Here is a 22,229-nt window from a genome sequence, read left to right on the forward strand (position 1 = left end):
GTCTCTTCCCCCTCTGTTACTTTTTCCTCCAACCCGCAACCACAGCTGTAATCGAGAAAATTCACAGTCATATTTCCTGCTCCTACCTTCCTGTCTCAAGACTTTTTGTGAAATCAGATAAACGAAGCAATAACCTAACGGGGCTGAATCACCATCCCAGGAAGCAAGAGGCTCCTTTTCACTCGCCTTAGGACACATCCCTTGATCTGTTTCAACTATATAGCAGCCAGGTACCAGCTCCATTCAGGAGGAGAAAACAGTCTGGTTGTCACACACTTGGCGGAGACAGGGACAGGAGTCCCTGGAGCCTGGTGTGCCCGGCAGTTCTGTTGACCCACGGAGGAGAGGCAGGGCTCAGAGCATTCCCTTTGTTGCTGGACAACCGGATTTTACCCCACAGGACCGTGGGGCGCCGTGCACAGCTGAAGTCTTTTTAGCGTGTGACTCTGAATGGCACTTTTTAGCTCACATGAAATCAACTGAGGCCCTTTGTTGGAGCTTCAGGCTCTCATGCATGGAAATGAGAGTGTAACTGTGGCCGTCTTACAGGAAAATTCTTGTTTGTTTCTGAATGGGAGCACAGAGGCATTCAAGCCTAATAAACAAGGGAGCAGCACTTTATATGTCGGTCAGCTTTTTCCTCCCTCCCGCTTGCCTGGCTTTTCTGTTCATTTCTGATGATAATGTGGCGGCTCTTCTTGCTCCTGAGGAACTCTTGGGGTTAACACAAGGCTGAATTTTCAGAGTGTTTGCATATTATATTTTAACATCAGGTTAAGGACATAAATTGCAATGGCCTAGATAATTCTGTTGCTGGAAGAACATGTTAAAAAACCAAACAGGCTTCTAGCAACATTTTTCCAAGTTTTTCTCCCTGCTTCTGTAAACAGTTTTGAGGACAACAGTGAGTAGCTGATCCCAGTCAAGTAAGGATTGTGCATGTTCAGTCACTCAGTCCTGTCTGACTCTCTTCGACCCAATGGACTATAGCCCGCCAGGCTCCTCTGTCCATGGGATTTCCCAGGCAAGAATACTGGAGTGGGTTGCCATTTCCTCCTCCATGGGATCTTTCTGACCCAGGATCAAGACCTCGTCTCCTGTGTCTCTTGCATTGGCAGGTGAAGTCTCTACCACTGAGCCACCTGGGAAGCCCAAGTTAGGATTATCTGACTTGAAAAATGGTCTCAAGTCTTCTTGATGCACTTATATCAGTAGCGAGTTTAACAGTCTTAAAGAAAACCTCTTACCTTCTCTGATGTGAGTCTGTACCAATGATTCCAGGGCAGAATGAAGACAGAAAGTTATTTGTTGTCACTGTATTCCTTGAACCTCCTGCAAGCATTTCCCACATACCTTAGAATCGGAATATACCTGCCAGAGGAGCATCCTCTCCTGACTTGGTGTTAATGTAACCAGGGTCCTGGACACTTGGATTCTTCTCCTGTCTAAATCATACTGGTCTGTGGGCAACCTCTTCCCCTCTCTAAGCCTTGGTTACCTCACCTTAGACCATCTCCAAGTCCACTTCACCTGTTTACACATCCTTTGCCAGAACATTCCCAACTGGCCTTCTACAGCCCTTGTAAGTGGACACAGATAAGTCAAGGCTTCGGGCTTGTCTTGAGGGGACTTGGAGAGAGAGAGTGAGCTACTGCATTCATCCTTTGCTGGTGAAGAACCTTGATTTTGCCCCAAGCCCCGTGTCCCTAACTAGCTTCTCTTCAGAGCCTCCATTGTCCTCCCAGTAGCCTTTCTGTGCCGAGGGCGGTCTCATGACGGGGACAGGTGCTGACCATTGGAACAAAGCGAATATCCCCTTCATTCTGTGAGACTTGGGCAAGCCTTGACCGTTCCCAGGGCAGGAATCCTTCCTGCTCAGACTTCCATTCTCAAACTGCAGCCTTCATTAGAGCTGAGATTTCTGGATAGTTGAGTTTGTCTGTCTGGCATCTGAATGAGAGCTCTCTTTGTCACTGTGTGGCTCATGATCCATTTTGCCAGCGCCTGAGAAACAATACACGTGTTCTTGTTTGTGTTTGCCAGGCTAGCAGATGTCTGAGCTCTGAAGGGCTTTTCTTTTCCCATGGCACTGATTCTGACTTAGCACTGAAGATCACTGAAACATCACCTTGAGTTCAAAGAACTCTGGTCTTTGTCCTCTGAGGTAGGACAGGAGAGTTATCATATTAAGCATTTTGCTGCAGCGTCCACTCACAATATCAGCTGGAATCATTTTTCTTTGCCCAGAAAGCCTTAACTTGCCTCTAGAATATCCCCTGGTAGGACAAAGCTATTTGGCTGCAGAATTGAAATTCTCCTGCTGTATTAGTCTGCAACAAAGCCACAGCAAAACCAGAGAATGTTACATTAGGCACCTCCCACCCCTTGACAATTAAGAGCAGTCTGGAACTGGCCAAACACCTGATGTCTCTGATGTCTTTCTTCCTTCTTGGCCTCACTCTGTAGTTCAAAGACTACTTGGATACTTCCAAAAGCCATGAAAAGTGGCAAAAGCCTGCGTGTGGCATTTAGTGGCCAAGCAATTGAGGGAAAGGTGTTCTTCTCCGCATGTTATCAAAGCAGAGGAAAGTGTCCCCCATCCCACCCTGCCCCCGCGAATTCCCTGGTGGTCCACATTAAGACTCCGCACTCCCAGTGCGAGGGGCAAGGTTCAGTCCCTGGTTGGGGAGCTAACATCCTGCATACTGCAAGCATGGCCAAAAAAATACAGAAGAAAATAGCCACCACCAACCCCCTTCACATACTAAGATAGCTTTTGCCAAATTGTATTTGAAGGGGAGCAGGCAGTGAGAACTGGAATGCTGTCCAAAACTAAAGCTGCTTCCTCTTGTGTGTTCTCTGCTCCTGCTGCCTTGGCCGCTGTAGCCTAAGCACCCCCAGCCCCACAAGTGGCCCTTAGAGGCAGGCTGCAGAGCCTGGCTCAGCGGCAGTTCTCAGACCCCAGGACAGTGGACAGCTGCCCCTTTTGAAGGAGCCAGCCCCTCCTTCCCAACACATCATGTTTTCTGAACCATGTTTTCCCCAGCATGTATGTGGATAAAATTCATCTATCTCAAATGAGTAAGCTGAAGTTAATTTCGAACTGCTGGATTGTCTTTTTAACTCAACTCCTGTCAATTAGTAACAAAGCCTATAACCTGCCTTCCCTCCCTCCTGGTGTCCCCATTAGCCAAGAAATCCATTGCCGCAAGTTAGGGACTGACCACCTATATAGCACCTGCAGAAGTACCCTTCATTGCCGTGGGGCATTCTCCTTCCAGGCCACCCATGTGCCGTGGCCAACAGTCCCCTAGCACGACGGCTGTGCCCGCAGTCCCAGCGCCAGTCACCTCCTTCCCAGGCTGTTTGTGGGGGGTGAGCCGAGTTCCCGGGCAGGCGTGGGAGCTAGGTTTCCTTTGGTTTTTGTTTTGGGCCTCTTTAGTCTTCCTAAAGCACAAGTCCTTGTAGACTCCTGTCCCCTCTTCTCCACACCAGTCTCAGACGATCTGGGTCTTGCCCACCGCCTCAGGAAGACCTTCACTGTACCTGAGCTTCTGATTTCTGCCACTGCAGCTGCCTTAGTGACACCAGGGGCTGGGGGGGTGGGGGGTGGGGGGGCCAGTTTGCATCTCCCCTCTTTCCTGGTTAGACTCCCATGAACCACTTTCTTTCTGTTGGCAAGATGTGCTTCCAGGTTGATTTTTGAGAACCATCACTTACACATTCCTAAATTTCTGTTTTGTTTGAGTTTGGTTTCTTTGTTTGTTTTGTTGTTGTTGTTAATTTTCTGAAACTTCAAATGCTGCCCTGAAAATAATGTATTTTTGAGTTTGTGTTCTGAAGGCCTTTGTGCTGCTGGATTTGGGGGCGGGGGTGGGGGCAAGATACAGGATCCTCCAGCACTGAGGTGTTTAAGATTTGCAACTAGCAATGCAATTTTTTCTAAATATGAGGATATTTACCTTTATTAAGAAATTATACTAAACAGTGGTGTCCTTGATCATTTTATGTTCTCATAAATTACTTTTGGTTCTGTTTTGATTCTGTGTGGTGGTAAACAAAGATCATTACAAACAAAAGCTGTAATTTTGTTATCTTTGATTCAATGGAATTTCTTTACTTAAAAAAATAAAATAAAAAAGACTAAAAATGTGACCTGGCTGTGCAGTCATTTGTAGTGGAGATTTTCTGTCTGTGAATAAAAGGATTCTTCTTGAGCTTGCCTGGTGGTTCAGTGGGCTAAGACTCAACCCTACCAATGCAGGGGGCCCAGGTTCAGTCCCTGGTCAGGGAACTAGCTCCCACACACTGCAACTAGAAGACCCTGCATGCTGCAACTAAGACCTGGCACAGCCTAATTAATTAATTAAAATAAATTTTTAAAAAATAAATAAAAGGATTCTTCCCATGTCTTCACCAAAGCATGAGCTTGAAAGAAGTGGGCAAAATACCAAATTCTCATCACAATTGACTTTAACCCAGCCTTGCAAATACTGAAGAAATGACCAGCCCACGGGTGTCTTTACAAGCCCATCCTCTCTGGGAAGACAGCCAAGGCCTGGGAAGAGTGAGATAATCAGCATTTTAAACACTTGCTCTATAAAGTCTTTGCTCTATAAAGTGAACCACATAGACAGAATGTAAGAGATGTCAAAGTGGTAGTTGTCACACATGATTCACAAGCTTTTCTGATAGTGTTCTTTGAAAAGACCAGGTGAACATGACCTAAATTAAGATTATATTGGTTTGGTTGAGTAATAGTGGTGTTTTCTTCTTTATATCTGTCTGAATCCAAGCTAAGGGTCTCCCAGGGCCAAGTACTGGCCCAGCCAGGAGGGTTGTGGTGGTCCATGCTCCCCCACCCCAAGGACCTTGCACTTAATCTTCTTCCTTCCTTGGTCTTGCAAAACCTTTGACAAACTAAGTGGGGAGAGGTGAGTTGGTTTTGGGGGACATCAGCAAGATCTAAGAATGCTCACAGACAGAGGATCCCCGTGGGTATAGCCCATGCAACCCATGGGGTTGCAAAGAGTTGGACACAACTGAGCAAGTCATCAAGCTTCCCAGGACAATCAATCAGCAAGGAGGTTGCAAACCCCTGCCTTGGAAGCTCTGATTGGTTATGTGCATTCCCCTAAGGATCTTGTTAAAATGCAGACTGTGATCCAACAGATCTGGGGTAGGGGGAACTAAGATTCTGCATCACTAGCAAGCTCCCAAGTGGAGCAGACATCCCCTCCTGGGACCACACTTTGAGCAGGAAGGCTCCCGGGTATCCTGTGAGCTTCCCCTCCCCGCACTGCTGCTGCTGCTGCTAAGTTGCTTCAGTCGTGTCCGACTCTGCAACCCCATAGACGGCAGCCCACCAGGCTCCGCCGTCCCTGGGATTCTCCAAGCAAGAACACTGGAGTGGGTTGCCATTTCCTTCTCCAATGCATGAAAGTGAAAAGTGAAAGAGAAGTCGCTCAGTCGTGTCTAACTCTTAGCGACCCCATGGATTGCAGCCTACCAGGCTCCAACATCCATGGGATTTTCGAGGCAAGAGTACTGGAGTGGGGTGCCATTGCCTTCTCCGCCCTGTACTGCTAAAAGCTTCCTCAACACCAGAGCCACACCCACAATGGAAAGTATAATAAAAGGTGGTCCAATTCACCCTATAGGTGACTCCTCAGCTTTCCCAGATTAACTTTAGACCCAGGCATCCCTCTTCCAGGAAGACTCTGCCAGGACACCCGGCAGCATTAGCCTCCTGCAGCATCCCTTAGGTAAACTCGAGAATCTAAGAAGTGGCTAGTCTTGATCAGAGATTCTTTGAAGCTGATGGCCCATTTCATTACTGAGACCTCCACCCACACCTTAACAAATGCTTCCATCTGCAAACAGTATTTCCCCAAGAGGCCACGTGATGCGTCACTGTGACCTCCCGACTTTGCTGTTGTGCTGTGTTCAGCCATATCCAACTCTGCAACCCTGTGGACTGTAGCCTGCCAGGCTCCTCTGTCCACGGGATTCTCCAGGCAAGAATACTGGAGTGGGTTGCCATTTCCTTCTCCATGGGATCTTCCTGACCCAGGGATGGAACCCGTAGTTTCCTGAGACTCCTGCATTGGCAGGCGGATTCTTTACCCACTGAGCCACCTGGGAAGCCCTCCCAACTTTTGCTTGGCTCAAATTACTTTCGTGTGCAGAATCCCTGCCTCATCCCAGATGTCTCCGGAAGGAAGGTGTTCTGAGCAGCAAATGGTTGTCATGAAAGTCATGTTTTGTTATCCCCTTTCCCATATTTGGTGGCTTTCAAGAGTATTTTATTGTCCCTCTAATTTTCTCATGAATGAGGGGGGTGGTAGTCACTTGTAGGAATCCAGCATATCCAGGCAGCTCAGATTTTGGGAAACTGAGCACATCAGATTTTAACATTAACATTCATGGCCTTCAGGCACCTACTCCCAAAGGCAGCACCACCTTCCTGGCAAGGTCTGGCTCAGCCTGCCCCTGCCCAGAACTGCCATGGACATCCATGGACATGGGGGAGCAGTATCAGGGCATGGCCAGCAGGGGGCGGTGGCAGCCCACAGTCAGAACCGACTTCCTCAGAAAACCCTTGGGGCTTTTTTGTCAAACCATTCTTAAGCTAAGTCTCTAGCCCTGCTAACTTTAGCGGGGACCCCAGCATCCCATTTGGATTTGAGTAAGAACCAAATGTATGGATGTGAGAACCAAATGTCATGTATGGAGAGCTGCATCATAAAGAAAGCTGAGCACCGAAGAATTGATGCTTTTGAACTGTGGTGTTGGAGAAGACTCTTGAGAGTCCCTTGGACTGCAAGGAGATCTAACCAGGCAATCCTAAAGGAAATCAGTTCTGGGTGCTCATTGGAAAGACTGATGCTGGAGCTGAAACTGCAATACTTTGGCCACCTGATGTGAAGAACTGACTCATTTGAAAAGACCCTGATGCTGGGAAAGACTGAAAGCAGGAGGAGAAGGGGATGACAAAGGATGAGGTGGTTGGATGGCATCACCGACTCGATGGACATGAGTTTGAACAAGCTCCGGGAGTTGGGATGGACAGGGAAGGCTGGCATGCTGCAGTCCATGGGATCACAGTCAGACACAACTGAGCGACTGAACTGAACTAAAGAACCAAAGCTGCCCCCAAGAACCTCTGCCTGCAGTGTTTTCCATATCCTGATTTCCTTTGTAAATTAGAGCGCCCAAAAATCAGAGGGTGGGGCGAGGAGGGCTCTGGCAATAAGGGACCAGGGGGAAGAAGGAAGTCATCCAAGAGGAATCAGCCAGGGCTTTCCTCAAATCTGGGAGACAACTCTTCTGCAAAACAATTATAAGTGTAGCTTGAAAGCTTTAACAAAGCTCATTCCTTTAATCTTTTCAGCTCAGCCTCATCCTCTCCCGGCTTCTACCAACACCTGTACTGTCGACTCACCAGTGCCCTCTATCTCGGCAAATACAAGCCCCATTCTCCTATCACTTGCCCCCAGCAGCATGCTTCTGTCCTCACCCTGGACATAGCCTTCTTAGCTCCAGATATTCTAGATCTCTTGGGGATGAGGCTGCAGAGCCCTCTTCAATCAGGGCAGCTCCACTCTTTTCAGGCTTAATAATAGAGTTCATGTAAGGTTTGATAGAGAAAGGCTTCAGGTTTTAAAGAATTTGAAGACAGGTTTGAGAGAAATCCTCACTGGTTGTGTATGCTCAGTCACTTCAGTCATATCTGACTCTTTGCAGTCCTATGGACTGTATCCTGCCAGGCTCCTCTGTCCATGGGATTCTCCAGGCAAGAAAACTAGAGTGGGTTGCCATGCCCTCCTCCCGGGGATCCTCCCAGCCCAGGGATCAAATCTAGGTCTCCTGCATTGCAGGTAGATTCTTTACCGCTGAGCCACCAGGAAACCCTCTTCACTGGTCAGCCACCCATAATAACTTGCTGTGATTCTTCCTCCAGCTCTGAGGTTGTATGTATATCATTTAAGAAAATAGAGATTGTTGACTGTGAAGGTGATAAAGGAGAAAGTTACTCAGGTGATGAGTATACACTACAAACCCCAGAAATGAAAGAAAAGATACAAGGAATGAATGCATATATATGCACAGTCACATATAGATGTACATGTACATAGCCACACTGGAAAACAAGAAAGAGAATTCAGTGGCTTCAGAGAAATTTCCAAAGGCATGAAAGCAGAGGGCACTGGATTGAACCCACAGCCCAGGAAACAGCTGAGGGTCCTGCACCAAAGGGTGTGCCCAGCACCAAGGGTGCTTTCGTGCTCAGAAGGAGGCAAGAGCAGGGAAGTCTTGGGATGAGTACTGAGGTACCTCAGTGAGAAGAGCCAGGCCAGTCGACCCTCACCCATCACCACAAGCTGGATAACAGGAACAAGTGTCTGTCTGAGTGGGTAAGTCCACGCAGGACCTCGGGAGAAGAATCAGTCAGTGCCTCTGAGCCCCATGCCCGGAAGAAGCCAGGCTTTCCCCAAGAGGGAGCAACATGCCCAGCACACACTCAAAAATCACCAGACGCTTTGAGGAAAGCCAGCTCCACAGAAAGAAAAGCATTTATGTTTGTCTAAATATGCAGAGCTTGAAAGTAGAAGCTCACTGCTGTAGGGTGAGACTGCAGACAAAGAAGAGCTTTCACCATATAACTTGAGGTCTGGGAGGGTGCTCAGAGAAGATACCATCTGTAAATCTAAGTAAAACCATCTGTGGAGGCAAGGGGTCTGGAGGAGACAGCTTTGGTGGAGGGACTCCACAGACAGAAGGAGGGGGACACAACAGTCACCCTTGAAGGAGGTCCAAGCTCCTGACCATCACTGCATACAACAGAGGAGGAGGACCCGACCACCCCAAAATGGAGCCATGTCAAGAGTGCTTCCACTCCGTAATTCAACATTGAAAACCTTTCACCTGCCTACCAGCCACTAAGGTCACTATACTTGCTAGATCCTTTGGACTCATATCCCTCCTCGTTTGGGCTGAGCAACTAACACTTTTACTTTACTCCTCTTTGATCTTTTATTTTTTTTGTATTTTTAGGGAGGAAGAAACCTTTAAAACCAGACTCCTTGCCTATTTTCACAGATCCTAAACAGTAAAACTCTATTACAAAGGAAATCATTCAGAAGCTTGACTAGAGTCTTTGAAACTCAACCCCATACCAAGTCTGTGTCCTAAAGCTTCAGAGGCAGTAGAAATATTAAGTATCCTCACTTTTTCATGCTCAGGAAATTCCCCTGCTTTTTTTATTGGCCCCCAGCTTGGGAGGAGAATGACATCTGAGTTTGCCCAAACTTAGGAAGGTTCAGAGGAACCACAGTCACCCCAGAAAGCCCTTTTTCACAGCATTCTGGGTCCAGGGCAGTTGAGGAGAGGCCTAGGGATGCTAACTACAGGTCAGATGGCAGGAGATGTTCTCAGAAGGCTGTGTTCTCAGTTTGGTCCCGAGGACCAAAGAGCTGCTCAGCAACGGCTTTGCCATCATACTTGGGCAGTGTACCCCCAAAGTCGGAGGGCAGGATGTCCTCGTCAAACTCCTGGTAGAAGCTGGAGAGGTCTTCTCCATGGACAAATACCTGCAAGGAAGCAGAGGAGATGGGTCTGAGCAAGGAGGTACCCTAGGATGAGGTTGGGGGGGAAGAGGAACAGGAAGACAAAGGCACGCATGCCATCTCTGCCTGGCGATGTCCTTCTCAAAAGTCCTCTTTGCTGTGCTGTCCATGGGATCCACTTAGTTCCAAGTCTTCATACAGAGCCCGAGGAGGTGGGGTTCCCTCTTCCTCCACCCTCATCCCTCTTGTCTCCTGAACCCTTTCCTGCTACAAGCCCATTCACTCACTCACCCACACACCAGACGATCAGTGGGCACCTTCCCTGTGCAGCTATGCACTCACCCTCTGGAGCAATTTGCTCTTCAAGAAGGGCTTGACCACGTTGTAGGTGGTGGTGAAGTACCAGGGCTGGTAGATGAAGTGGATGGCTTTGAACCGAGCTGGGAAGGAATCCTGCAGGGACAGACAGCACCCCCACCACACGGCCCCATGACCTCAAAGGTTCCCACTCGCTTTCCCACTACACTGCCCCTCCCCACGACACAAGGACAGAGTTGTCATCACACAGTTGCCCCAGAGGATAGCCCACTGCAGGTTCCATCCCCAGGCCAGTACCTGGGGAGCCCTGGTTATGCCGTAGGTCCAAACTGAAGGAAGGATGCCCCAGAAGCAGCCCAACCCTCTTCCTGCTGATGCACAAGACTCTGTCATTAGGTGGAGTGGAAATGGAAAGGTAGCCTTGCTTGGCTTTTAGGTGACCGAGTTTTTTCAAATCCACTTGCCTGCTGAGTAGGCTACAAGCTGTGATAGACCAGAGGGACACTATTGTCATGCCTTATGGTCCTGATGTGCAGAACCGACTCATTGGAAAAGACCCCGATGCTGGGAAAGACTGAAGGCAGGAGGAGAAGGGGACGACAGAGGATGAGATAGCTGGATGGCATCGCTGACTCGATGGACATGAGTTTGGGCAATCTCAGGGAGTTGGTGAGGGACAGGGAGGCCTAGCGAGCTGCAGTCCATGGGGTCACAAAGAGCTGGACAGGACTGAGCGACTGAACAACAATTGTCCTCCATCCCCTCCCGTGACCCTTACCTCCCATCTCTCCTTTCCAAAGCAAAGCAGATTTAAGATTAGATTCAGTTCAGTTCAGTTCAGTCACTCAATCGTGTCCAACTCTTTGCAACTCCATGGACTCCAGCATGCCAGGCCTCCCTGTCTGTCCATCACCAACTCCTGGAGCTTGCTCATGTCCATCGAGTCAGTGATGCCATCCAAACATCTCATACTCTTTTATCCCCTTCCCTTCTTGCCCTTAATCTTTCCCAGTATCAGGGTCTTTTCCAATAAGTCAGTTCTTCACATTAGGTGGCCAAAGTACTGGAGCTTTAGCTTTAGCATCAGTCCTTCCAATGAATACTCAGGACTGATTTCCTTTAGGATGGACTGGTTGGATCTCCTTGCAGTCCAAGGGGCTCTCAAGAGTCTTCTCCTACACCACAGTTCAAAAGCATCAATTCTTTAACACTCAGCTTTCTTTATGGTCCAACTCTCACATCCACACATGATTATTGGAAAAACCATAGCTTTGACTAGATGGACCTTTGTTGGCAAAGTAATGTCTCTGCTTTTTAATATGCTGTCTAGGTTGGTCATAGCTTTTCTTCCAAGAAGCAAGCGTCTTTTAATTTCATGGCTGCAGTAACCATCTGCAGTGATTTTGGAGCCCAAGAAAATAAATTCTGTCACTGTTTCCATTCTAAGAAAGGACTTCAGATACATGAGTATATAGGAGTGAGTTGTCTTGGGGCATTAGTGCTATCTCTTTCTCAGGATAAATTCACATGCAGAGGGAGACAGCATGACAAAAGGGGACAAAGAATGGGATTCCAGGTCAGAAGGTGCAGTTCAAGTCCCACCTCTGCCCCTTGATAGCTATGTGACCTTGAGAAGTCACTCAAATCTCTGAGCCTAGGTTTCCAGGTTTGTAAAATGAAGCAGCGAAGCAGGGAGAGAATGTTTTTAAAGAGTGAATGAACTGATGAATGTGAATACATGGCAAACTATGGATCACCGTGAAGTGTTTGTGGTTGGGGTTGTGATTATCCAGCATCATTAAACCAGAAAACCGGGCCCTCCCTCTCAGTCTTCCCACCCATGACAGGCTCCTGCAGGACAGAGTTCTGAGGCCTCACCTGGAGCATGTCCACCATCTTTCTGAGATCGGAAGGCCGAAGTCCGGCAGCCTGCTGCATGGTGAAGCCCTTGAAGTTCTCAATGATGCAAAAGCCATTAATTTGAGTCTCCTCATTCTCCAGTAGCCTCTCTAGGATGAAGCAGTATGCCTGCAAGATCTTGGGCACAAAGTGAATAGGCTGTAAGATCCAAGCCATAAGGACAGCTAAGGCTCAAGGTCCTAAGAGAAAGGCTTCCCTAGTGGTTCAGTGGTAAAGAATCCACCTGCCAATGCAGGAGACTCGGGTTTGACCCCTGGTCTGGAAAGATCCCACTTGCCACAAAGCAACTAAGCTCTTGCGCCATGACTACTAAGTCTGAGCTCTAGAGGCCGGGAGCCACAGCTACTAAAGCCCATGTGCCAAGAGCCTGTGCTCCACAAGAGAAGCCACTGCAATGAGAAGCTGCATACTGCAACTGGAAAGTAGCCCCGGCTCACCGCAACTACAGAAAAGCCTGCACAGCAACGAAGACCAACACAGCCAAAAGAAAGAACATTTTTAAGAACGGTCTTAAGGGAAGAGCTATACCAGTGAGCAAATTAGAGGTAATCTGTCACAGGCTTGGAGCTGGGATAGTCCACCTCTCTGAATGTATCCCAAGAAAATAATCAAATCGTCTTCAGTGTCATATCCATGGTTAGATGCCAGAGTGTCTATCCTTATACCATTGTAACAGTGGAACAACCTAAATGTCCAGCAATAAGAGACTGGTGAAATTATGGTATATTCACACCATAGGGTATTCTGGAACAGTGATATATAAGACTAATGATACAGAAAGATATCCATTCATGGTATATTATTGTACAATACAATCCATGTTTATAAGAAAAAACGTGTACGTCTGTATGCATTTGCATGCACATATGTTTCTAGGTTTCTTGCAAAAATAGACTTGGAAGAATGTCAGTGGTAGAAATCTCTGGATGGTAGAATTCTGGATGATTTTAAATTTGTGGTGGTTTTTTTTTTTTGTATTTTCTAAAATGAGTGGTATCACTTATGTAATCAGAAAAAAAATATTTGTAAGTCTCTTCCTTAGCAGATACATGTATGCTTCAGTCCTAAAACCAATATCTTATTCAGTAGCAGACACTACAGTAGGATCAGGAACAAGATAAGCATGCTCATTTCCCCCTGCTGCTGCTGCTAAGTCGCGTCAGTCATGTCCAACTCTGTGCGACCCCATAGACGGCAGCCCAGCAGGCTCCCCCGTCCCTGACATTCTCCAGGCAAGCACACTGGAGTGGGTTGCCATTTCCTTCTCCAATGTATGAAAGTAAAAAGTGAAAGTGAAGTCGCTCAGTCGTGTCCGACTCTTTGCGACTCCATGGACTGCAGCCTACCAGGCTCCTCCGCCCCTGGGATTTTCCAGGCAAGAGTACTGGAGTGGGGTGCCATTGCCTTCTCCATCATTTCCCCCACCACAGAAGTATTGACCAATGCATTCAAGTTTTTTTGTTGTTGGTTTGTTTTGTTTTTGTTTTAATAAGGGACATAAGAGCTAGAAAAGGAAAAGAAAAAATGTCCTCTAATTACAGATATTATGATAGCATTCTTAGGAAATCTGTATATGACTAACATAAATAACAGGAAAATTCAGTAAAAATACTAGGATATGAAACTAAGAGACAAAAACAATAATCTTCATAGATGCAAAAAATAACCAATTAGGAGATATAATGGAAGAGAAAGTTCAACTAATAGCAAAAACAATAAAATAAATACTTTAACGACAAATGTGCATAAGGATTGAAAACTTTGAAAAACTTCTGGACGCTCAAAATGTATTCATAAAAGGGAAGGCATCCCTTTTTTGCGGATGGTACCACTGGCCATGGATGTTGCATTCATACTGATGCTGATTCTCCTCGTTTGTTATTTATATTAATGTTACTCCAATAAAAATCTTCTGACATTTCTCCTGAAGCTAAACGAGTTAATTCTAATTGTTTTAGGGAGGGTAAACATGCAAGAATAGCTAGAAAAGCCCTGAAAAAGAGGAGCATTAAGGACCAAACAAATCCCAACAGATATTGAACATTCTATACTGGACATGGAATAGCAGACTGGTTCCAAATAGGGAGAGGAGTACATCAAGGCTGTATATTGTCACCCTGCTTATTTAACTTCTATGCAGAGTACATCATGAGAAACGCTGGGCTGCATGAAGCACAAGCTGGAATCAAGATTGCCGGGAGAAATATCAACAACCTCAGATATGCAGATGATACCACCCTTATGGCAGAAAGCGAAGAACTACAGAACCTCTTGACGAACGTGAAAGAGGAGAGTGAAAAAGCTGGCTTAAAGCTCAACATTCAGAAAACTAAGATCGTGGCATCTGGTCCCATCAATTCAGTTCAGTTCAGTCGCTTAGTTGTGTCCAAATCTTTGTGACCCCATGGACAGCATGCCAGGCCTCCCTGTCCATCACCAACTCCCGGAGTTTATCCAAACTCACGTCCATTGAGTCGGTGATGCCATCCAACCATCTTATCCCCTGTTGTCCCCTTCTCCTTCTGCCTTCAATCCCTCCTAGCATCAGGGTCTTTTCAAATGAGTCAATTCTTTGCATCAGGTGGCCAAAGTATTGGAGTTTCAGCTTCAACATCAGTCCTTCCTGTGAACATTCAGGACTGATCTCCTTTAGGATGGACTGGTCGGATCTCCTTGCAATCCAAGGGACTCTCAAAAGTCTTCTCCAACACCACAGTTCAAATGCATCAGTTCTTTGATGCTCAGCTTTCTTCACAGTCCAACTCTCACATCCATACATGACTCCTGGAAAAACCATAGCCTTGACTAGATGGATCTTTGTTGGCAAGGTAATGTCTCTGCTTTTTAATATGCTGTCTAGGTTGGTCATAACTTTCCTTCCAAGGAGTAAGCGTCTTTTAATTTCATGGCTGCAGTCACCATCTGCAGTGATTTTGGAGCCCAAAATAATAAAGTCTGACACTGTTTCCACTGTTTCCCCATCTATTTGCCATGAAGGGATGGGACCAGATGCCATGATCTTAGTTTTCTGAATGTTGAACTTTAAGCCAATTTTTTCACTCTTCTCTTTCACTTTTATCAAGAGGCTCTTTCATCTGCATATCTGAGGTTATTGATATTTCTCCTGGAATCTTGATTCCAGCTTGTGCTTCATCCACTGGTCCCGTCACTTCATGGCAAATAGATGGGGAAACAGTGGAAACAGTGACAGACTTTATTTTGGGTGGCTCCAAAATCACTGCAGATGATGGCTGCAGCCATGAAATTAAAAGATGCTTGCTCCTTGGAAGAAAAGTTATGACCAACCTAGACAGCATATTAAAAAGCAGAGACATTACCTTGCCAACAAAGGCCCATCTAGTCAAAGCTATGGTTTTTCCAGTAATCATGTATGGATGTGAAAGTTGGACTATAAAGAAAGCTGAGCACCAAAGAATTGATGCTTTTGAACTGTGGTGTTGGAGAAGACTCTTGAGAGCCCCTTGGACTGCAAGGAGATCAAACCAGTCCATCCTAAAGGAAATCAGTCCGAAATATTCTTTGAAAGGACTGATGCTGAAGCTGAAACTCCAATACTTGGGCCACCTGATATGAAGAACTGACTCTTTTGAAAAGACCCTGATGCTGGGAAAAATTGAAGGCAGGAAGAGAAGGGGATGACAGAGGATAAGATGGTTGGATGGCATCACTGATTCAATGGACATGAGTTTGAGCAAACTCCTGGAGTTGGTGATGGACAGGGAGGCTTGGCGTGCTGCAGTCCATGGGGTTGCAAAGAGTTGGACATGACTGAGCGACTGAACTGAACTGAACTGATCCTGTCTCTATAATTAAAACAATGTGGAGCATGAAAAGACAGACCGATGGCACAGATTAGAAAGTCCAGAAATAGATCCAAACACCTATGAAGATGCAGAATATGATAAAGATGGTGTCTCAAGTCACTGGGGGGAAAGATGAACTTTTAAATACATGTTGTGACAACTAGATGGCATTTTCTAAAATAAGTTTGTACATTTTTTTAAGGCTTGGTGTCACATGCCAACGTCCTCCCCAGATGAACCCTATATCCCCAATTATGACAGCTCTCTTAAGGGCTTGGCAAGTGAAATCACACACATACACAAATGCAAAGAACTCAGGCGCTTAACAGATTGGAACCCATGCTTTCCAGAATCTCTCCCAGTCCACAGTCCACTAAGCCCTGTTCTCTGTATTGCTCTCCACTTTCAGCATTTGGCAGGGTTGATCCCAGCTCATGGCCCCAACTGTCAGTCCCATTCAGTAGGGATACAGGGGGCAGCCATGTACTGGCCAGTGGGCCCTGCCTACAAAGCTGCTGGGTTTTCCAGCTGCCACGGCACATCCAAGGAGTTCTCTTCCTGCCCGGAAAGGGCTTGGTGCCATGAGTTTACCAGATATTCCCTCACAAACCTTGCCTCCCGGGGAGCCAGGAATGAGGTTCCAGTGGAGACCAGATCTAGAGAAGGGAACCCAACCCAGAGGATGGCAGGGAACCAGGCGAGCCCCCACTGACCTCATCAAAGGTGATTTCTTCCGAGTCCCAGTTCTCAATATTGAAGAGCATGACCACTCGGCCATACTTGTCCCGCGTGGAGAGGACACCAGGGTAGCCTGCCTCAACGGTGCAGCGGACAGCCTCCGGGGACAGGCTGTCGAAGAGCTCTGGGTACTGCAGCCGGAAGTTCACGTAGCCTGGCAGAGGCGGAGCAGAGGAGGCCCCTCAGAGAGCCAGCCCCTCCCGAGGTGGCACATGGTTGGCATGCAGAGACCCGGGCTCCTGCCTAGCTCTTCATCTACATGCTGTGTATAACCCGGCAGGGTACTCAACCTCTCTGTGCCCCAAGTTTCCCCTCCAAAAGATAGGAGGATAATGCTGGCCTATCTCGCCAAGTTGCTGTGGTAATCAAACAAGATTCCAGGTATGCTACGGTCTAGCACAGGGAACTGTGCTCAAAGTTGTGTGGCAGCCTGGATGGGAGAGGAGTTCAGGGGGAAGGATGTCTGAGTTGCTCTGCTGTCCACCAGAAACTATCACAACGCTGTTAATTGGTTATATCCTAATGCAAAATAAAAAGTGAGAAAAAAATGCATGAATTTTTCCAGGTATGAATGCCATCAGTAAACTGTATAGATGTAATCAGTAAACATCAGTAAACATTAGTAAACATAAGGTGTAATCGTAAATCTGAGGACAGCTACTACTGGTTATTTTTCTCTTTCCCACGAGTAGAAACACAGGTGTTTCAGTTGGGCACAGGTTAGCTGAGCAGGGGTGGGGAAATGACCCCCAGATAAAATCCAAACCCCAGGTAGGACACAGAGGTCCCTTCTAATTTCAGCGGAACTTTTACCAACGCCATCCTGAGCCATCCTGAATGGGTCCCTTCTTCTCTGCGGTTGTCTCCTCCACCAAACCCTGGAGGTGCCAGGCCAGGAGGAGGAGTTTGGGAGGCATTTGCCAAGGGAAAGGCACTGACCTCCTTGCTGTTCCCCCAACACCCCAGGCAGCCACCATGCAGTGTTGGCCCTTGCCGTACCCTCTGCCTTATTGCTCTCTCCTCGGGCATCTCACTTCTTTCTAGTTTTTCTTTGAAAGTTTCCTTTGCACTAGAGCCTTCCTAATCATTTTACCTAAAACTTCAACCCCTCAATCCTTTATATCCACCTCTTTTGTTTTTCTCTGTATATTTTTAATTGTCTGGATTGTTATTTCTACCATTAGACTATCAGGCCCAGGAGGGCAGACAGTTCTTGTCTACTTTGTTCTCAGCTGCATCCTTTGGCCTGAAACAGCCGTTGGCACAGAGCAGCAGTGAATTAACATTTGTAGAAGGAAGGAAGGAGTTAGGAGAAGAACTTCCCTGGCAGTCCAGTGGTTAAGATTCTAGGCTCCGACTGCAGGGGGGCACTGGTGGATATCTGGTGGGGCAACTAAGATCCCACAGCCAAAAAAAAAACAAAAAGAATAATGAAAAAAAAATTTTAAGAAGAAGGAGAATCATTAGGCTGCTGAGCGCCTGCTCAGACACTGTTCCCTCCTACAGCACCAAAGACTTGATTCCCTTAGGACACTGGTCTCCATCCAGTGGGCGTGGCCAGGAAGGTTCTGTCCTCCAGGCTCACTCCCAGGGCAGGCACCATCTTCGATTCCACTCTTTGTGAGGTTTGAGTACCTGCGAGGAATCAGGCTCATACCTACTTTCCATGCAGTGCTCCAGAGCCAAAGCATAGGAGGGGCCGGTGGGGGCGAGGAGGGAGCAGAGCTTGGAGAGGAAGCTCTCGCATCTTGGGCTCCCAGTTTGGGTGGCTAAGTTCTGCTCATTGAGAGTGGAAAGAGGGGCCGGATCTCCAGGAATCTGGTCCTGCCAGACTCACTCCTTTGTCTGAACAGAAAAGGATCTCGAGACTATTCAGTTCACACACCCATTTTACAGATGAGGAGAAGGAGGCTCAGATACAGTCACTTGATAGAGCATGGGAAGGAGGTGGAGTGGCCAGTCTCCTCAGTGCCTGGATGAGGGTCCACACCACCCTCATGACCTTCCCCTCCCACTCCCCAACCCCCGCAACCTTCCTGGGGCCTCACCTCTGAGCAGCTCGTAGGCGCGTCCCACGTGGAACTTGCGCGCGCGGATGAAACGCAGGAAGAAGGCGCTGTCTTTTCCCTGCACCCTCTCCGCCACAGCCACGGCCAGCTCCTGCCCCGAGGCTGCCTCCGCCTGCACCAGCTCCTGTAGCTCCCGCACTGCCTCCTCCCGGGTCTCTTCCTTCTCATTCAGCTCGTCCTTGGCCTGGAGCAGGGGCAGGGTGCAGGCACAAAGTCAGGTAGGCGCGGTGCAGGAGGCTCCTCCCGGTGCCAGACCGGCGGACGGGCAGAGGGCACGGCAGGTAGTGCCATCGCTCCTCTGCCCACGAGAGCAGCATCAGCACTGGCAGCAGCTCAGACTGCCGTTATATTTGGAGAAAATTAGGTCAAACTGCTCATCCTGGGTTTGTTTGCAGGAGACGGCCAAAGGACTAAATGTTTCTAACCACAACAGCCTATGCTTACTGGAGCCCTGAATTAGCACACTGCTAAGTCCTGGGTGTTCTTTGGAAGGAATGATGCTAAAGCTGAAACTCCAGTACTTTGGCCACCTCATGCCAAGAGTTGACTCATTGGAAAAGACTCTGATGCTGGGAGGGATTGGGGGGAGGAGAAGGGGACGACAGAGGATGAGATGGCTGGATGGCATCACTGACTCGATGGACGTGAGTCTGAGTGAACTCCGGGAGTTGGTGATGGACAGGGAGGCCTGGCGTGCTGCAATTCATGGGGTCACAAACAGTTGGACATGACTGAGTGACTGAACTGAACTGAAGTCCTGTAGATACTTTTTTTTTTTTTTTTTATGTATTGACTTGTCTGCTCTGGGTCTTAGCTGCAGCCCGCAGGAGCCATGGGGTTGCAAAGAGTCAGACATGATTGAGAGACTGACACACACACATTCAAACTCCTAGTTGGGGCATCTGAAACCCTAGTTCCCTTGACCAGGAATAGAACTCAGTTCCTCTGCACTGTGGAGGGCAGAGTCTTAGCCCCTGGACCACCAGGGAAGTCCAGTACATGATGTTTTTAAATCTTGGCCACAGTCCATCACAAGAAGGTTGTATTCTTATCCCCCATTTCTCAGGGTGAGCAGATTGAGGCTCATAGAGGTCGAGATATTCTTGCTCAAGATCACCCAGGTAAAAAGAGTTGAAGTTGAAACTCCTGATCAGGTTGAACTGTTAATTGCTTCACTCTGCTGCGTCCCAGGTTCATTTCTGATCTTCTCAAAATTAAAGATACCATTAATTAACAAAAAAATTAAAGATACCAGTCAGATGGCAGCCTGCCCTCTCCCTCACATTCCTCCCCTTGGATAAGCCTGGAGAAATCCTGAGCATGCCAGGGGCTGTTCTTTCCTTGGATGGCATGAGGGGCGAAGGTAGATCTGGGGAAACTCGAAGCAGCTTTCCCTTGAGATGCCCAGGGAGCAGAGATGGAAGCCAGGAGCCCAGGGCCAGCTCAATCCCAGGCCAGCTCTGCCACAGTTTGATCATCTCTGAACTGGTCCGACAACCTTCTTTCATAGACAACGAAGACAAGACCCAAAGAGGGAAAGCAGTTTGCTCAAGATTACACAACAAGTTGGAAGTCGTTGTGATATTAGGACTTGGGCCCTTTCCTATTCAGTTGGGGGCAGCAGTTGTATCCGTGCTCTCTAAGGCCATTGCAAATCAGGGTTCCTCATGTCTGAGTCCAGGATGATCCCTGGTCCAGAAGCCCTAGGTCCCAGCCTTGGTTTCAAGGAACCCTGTTGATGCCATAATCTTAGAATCGGGTAGCCTGGACATCTGGTCGACCCAATTGCTACCATGGCCCTGACTTCAGAATAGCCCCCAGAATAAGTCAGTCCTTTAGGTCCAGAATAACCCGGAGGGCTGGTACTGGACCTCTTCTACAGGAGAGAGGATGTTATCAGTATTCCCTTATGTTGGGACTACCATGACGGCCCAGTGGCTGAGACTCGGTACTCCCAATAAGGGGAACCCAGGTTCAATCCCTGGTCAGGGCAGTGGATCTCACATACCGTGACTAACAACTCCTGCATACCACAACTAAAGATCCCACACGCTGCAACCAAGACCTGGCACAGCCAAATAAATAAATAAATATATTCCCCCTTGTTATCTCCCTATCTGTCCCTTCACACACCCCCAGGCCACCTCACCTTCTGCATGGTGTGGCGGGGCAGCTGGCTGCACGGGCCAAAGACAGGTCCATGGTCTTTGGTCGTAAGCCTCTCCAGTTGGGCACGGAGCTCCTGTTCCTCTTCAGGGACCATGCGGAATGTGCCCGCCTGAGGAGGGAGAAGCCAGGAAAAGGGAGGAAAAGGCCCCCATCAGCCTGAGCAAGCCAGCCAAATGGGTCTGCTCAGACCCCAAGCTAGTGCTTTTGCCCAAGGTCACTGTTGAACTTCCTCCCTGCGGGTGGGGTCAGGGACTACCGAGAGGTTTGAAGGGTGAATACCCATAACCCTGAGGAGAGCAGATAATGGAGAAACAGGGAGGAAGAAAAGGAAGGAGGGAACGTGGACAGAGGGGAGCCCCAGGGCACGGGGGTACTCACCCCCTCTGACATGCTGTCTCTGGAAGACTGTGAGTGCTGCAGACAAAGAAGGAGCCCACTTCGTCTGTCCTGGCCTCTCAAGGCAGCCTCCTTTCTAGGGGAGACATGGAGAAGTTCTTCTGTTATTGTCTCAGAACAATGAATCTCAGATTTTTGAGTGCATCAGAGTAACATGAGGCATTTGCTAAGAATACAGATGCCTCGGCCCTGTGCCTGACTCTGAATTGGAGATCAGACATCTGTATTTTAAAGCAGCACCCCAGGGACTTCCCTCATGATCCAGTGGTTAAGACTCCGTGCTTCCAGTTCAGGGGACCCGCGTTCAATTCTTGATTGGGAAACTAAGATCCCACCTGCCATATGGCGCAGTCAAAAAAAACAAAGTAGCACCCCCAGTGGCCCTGAATAAGGTGGTTCTTAGGCTGTGCTTTGGGAAACACCCCTCTAAGAAGGAGCACACACAAATATACTTCGAACTTCAGTTCTTAAAATGAGATGGCCCAGCCAGGGAGAAACTAGAACAGGCTTCCATTCTTGGTTACATGGTCACTGAGGGATAAGGCAATCCCTCCTCCCGTTTGTGTCCCTCTTTTTCCAGTCCCAAGGGGCACCTGAGAAACTCCCCAGCCTAGTGAATGGCACCATTCCAGTGAATCCACTCCCTGGAGGGATGATGGCTAGTTACATAACCATAACTGGATGTGTGTTCAGTGCCTTGTGATGCACTTTTCAAATCCATTGTCTGGGAGCCAGCATTATGATATCCACTTTACATAAGAGGAAACAGGCCCAGGAGAGTAGGTGATTTGTCCAAGGTCACACAGCCAGATATAGTCAGGGATCAGGACTCAAGACCAAGCTGTTACTTTCCATCAGCACCAAGAGGCAGCCTGTTGTGGCAGAAGTCAGATCTGGGTTCAAACTCTGTCTCTTCCCCTTGCAAGTGATGTGATCTAACCTGAATCAGGGTTGTCCCCTATAAAAGGGAGGTGGAAGGTTATGAAGATTTTATTAAATAATGTACACAGAAGCAGTGGGAGGCCAGCAGAAAAAATTTCATCCTTTGCCCATGTGACACCCCGCTGAGTATTTTTAGAGACAATTCTATTTTCACATTTTCCCCTCTCCTACCTAAACATCCCCAGGCCCGTCACCACTCCACTCCTGCCTCCGACCAGGTTCCCGTCGGTCAGTTCTATCACCTGGTCACTGTTGATTAGTGGCAGAGGTGGGACTTGAACCTA

The 22,229-nt window shown here is 47.9% G+C and overlaps 1 protein-coding gene across 1 annotated transcript; it reads right to left on the bottom strand.

Annotated features, from left to right (window-relative positions):
* Positions 1 to 9,062: 9,062 nt before the first annotated feature.
* On the bottom strand, positions 9,063 to 20,997 carry RLBP1 (retinaldehyde binding protein 1). Its single transcript, XM_055556754.1, has 7 exons — positions 20,986 to 20,997; positions 20,588 to 20,716; positions 18,418 to 18,622; positions 16,345 to 16,523; positions 11,766 to 11,924; positions 9,912 to 10,022; positions 9,063 to 9,593 (listed from the first exon to the last, which is right to left on the bottom strand). The coding sequence occupies exons 1-7, from the start codon at positions 20,995 to 20,997 to the stop codon at positions 9,435 to 9,437; spliced, it is 954 nt and encodes a 317-aa protein (XP_055412729.1). The 3' UTR covers positions 9,063 to 9,434.
* Between the last annotated feature and the right edge of the window lie 1,232 nt (positions 20,998 to 22,229).

Source organism: Bubalus kerabau, chromosome 19 (genome assembly GCF_029407905.1).
Source record: "Bubalus kerabau isolate K-KA32 ecotype Philippines breed swamp buffalo chromosome 19, PCC_UOA_SB_1v2, whole genome shotgun sequence".
NCBI classification, from domain to species: domain Eukaryota; kingdom Metazoa; phylum Chordata; class Mammalia; order Artiodactyla; family Bovidae; genus Bubalus; species Bubalus kerabau.

Excerpts from the sequence above, each read along its gene's own strand:
- RLBP1 (XM_055556754.1), bottom strand. Across the intron at positions 11,925-16,344 it reads AAGAAATCACCTTTGATGAG|ATCTTGCAGGCATACTGCTT; the intron begins GTCAGTGGGGGC and ends TTTGTGCCCAAG. Across the intron at positions 10,023-11,765 it reads AGATGGTGGACATGCTCCAG|GATTCCTTCCCAGCTCGGTT; the intron begins GTGAGGCCTCAG and ends CTGTCCCTGCAG.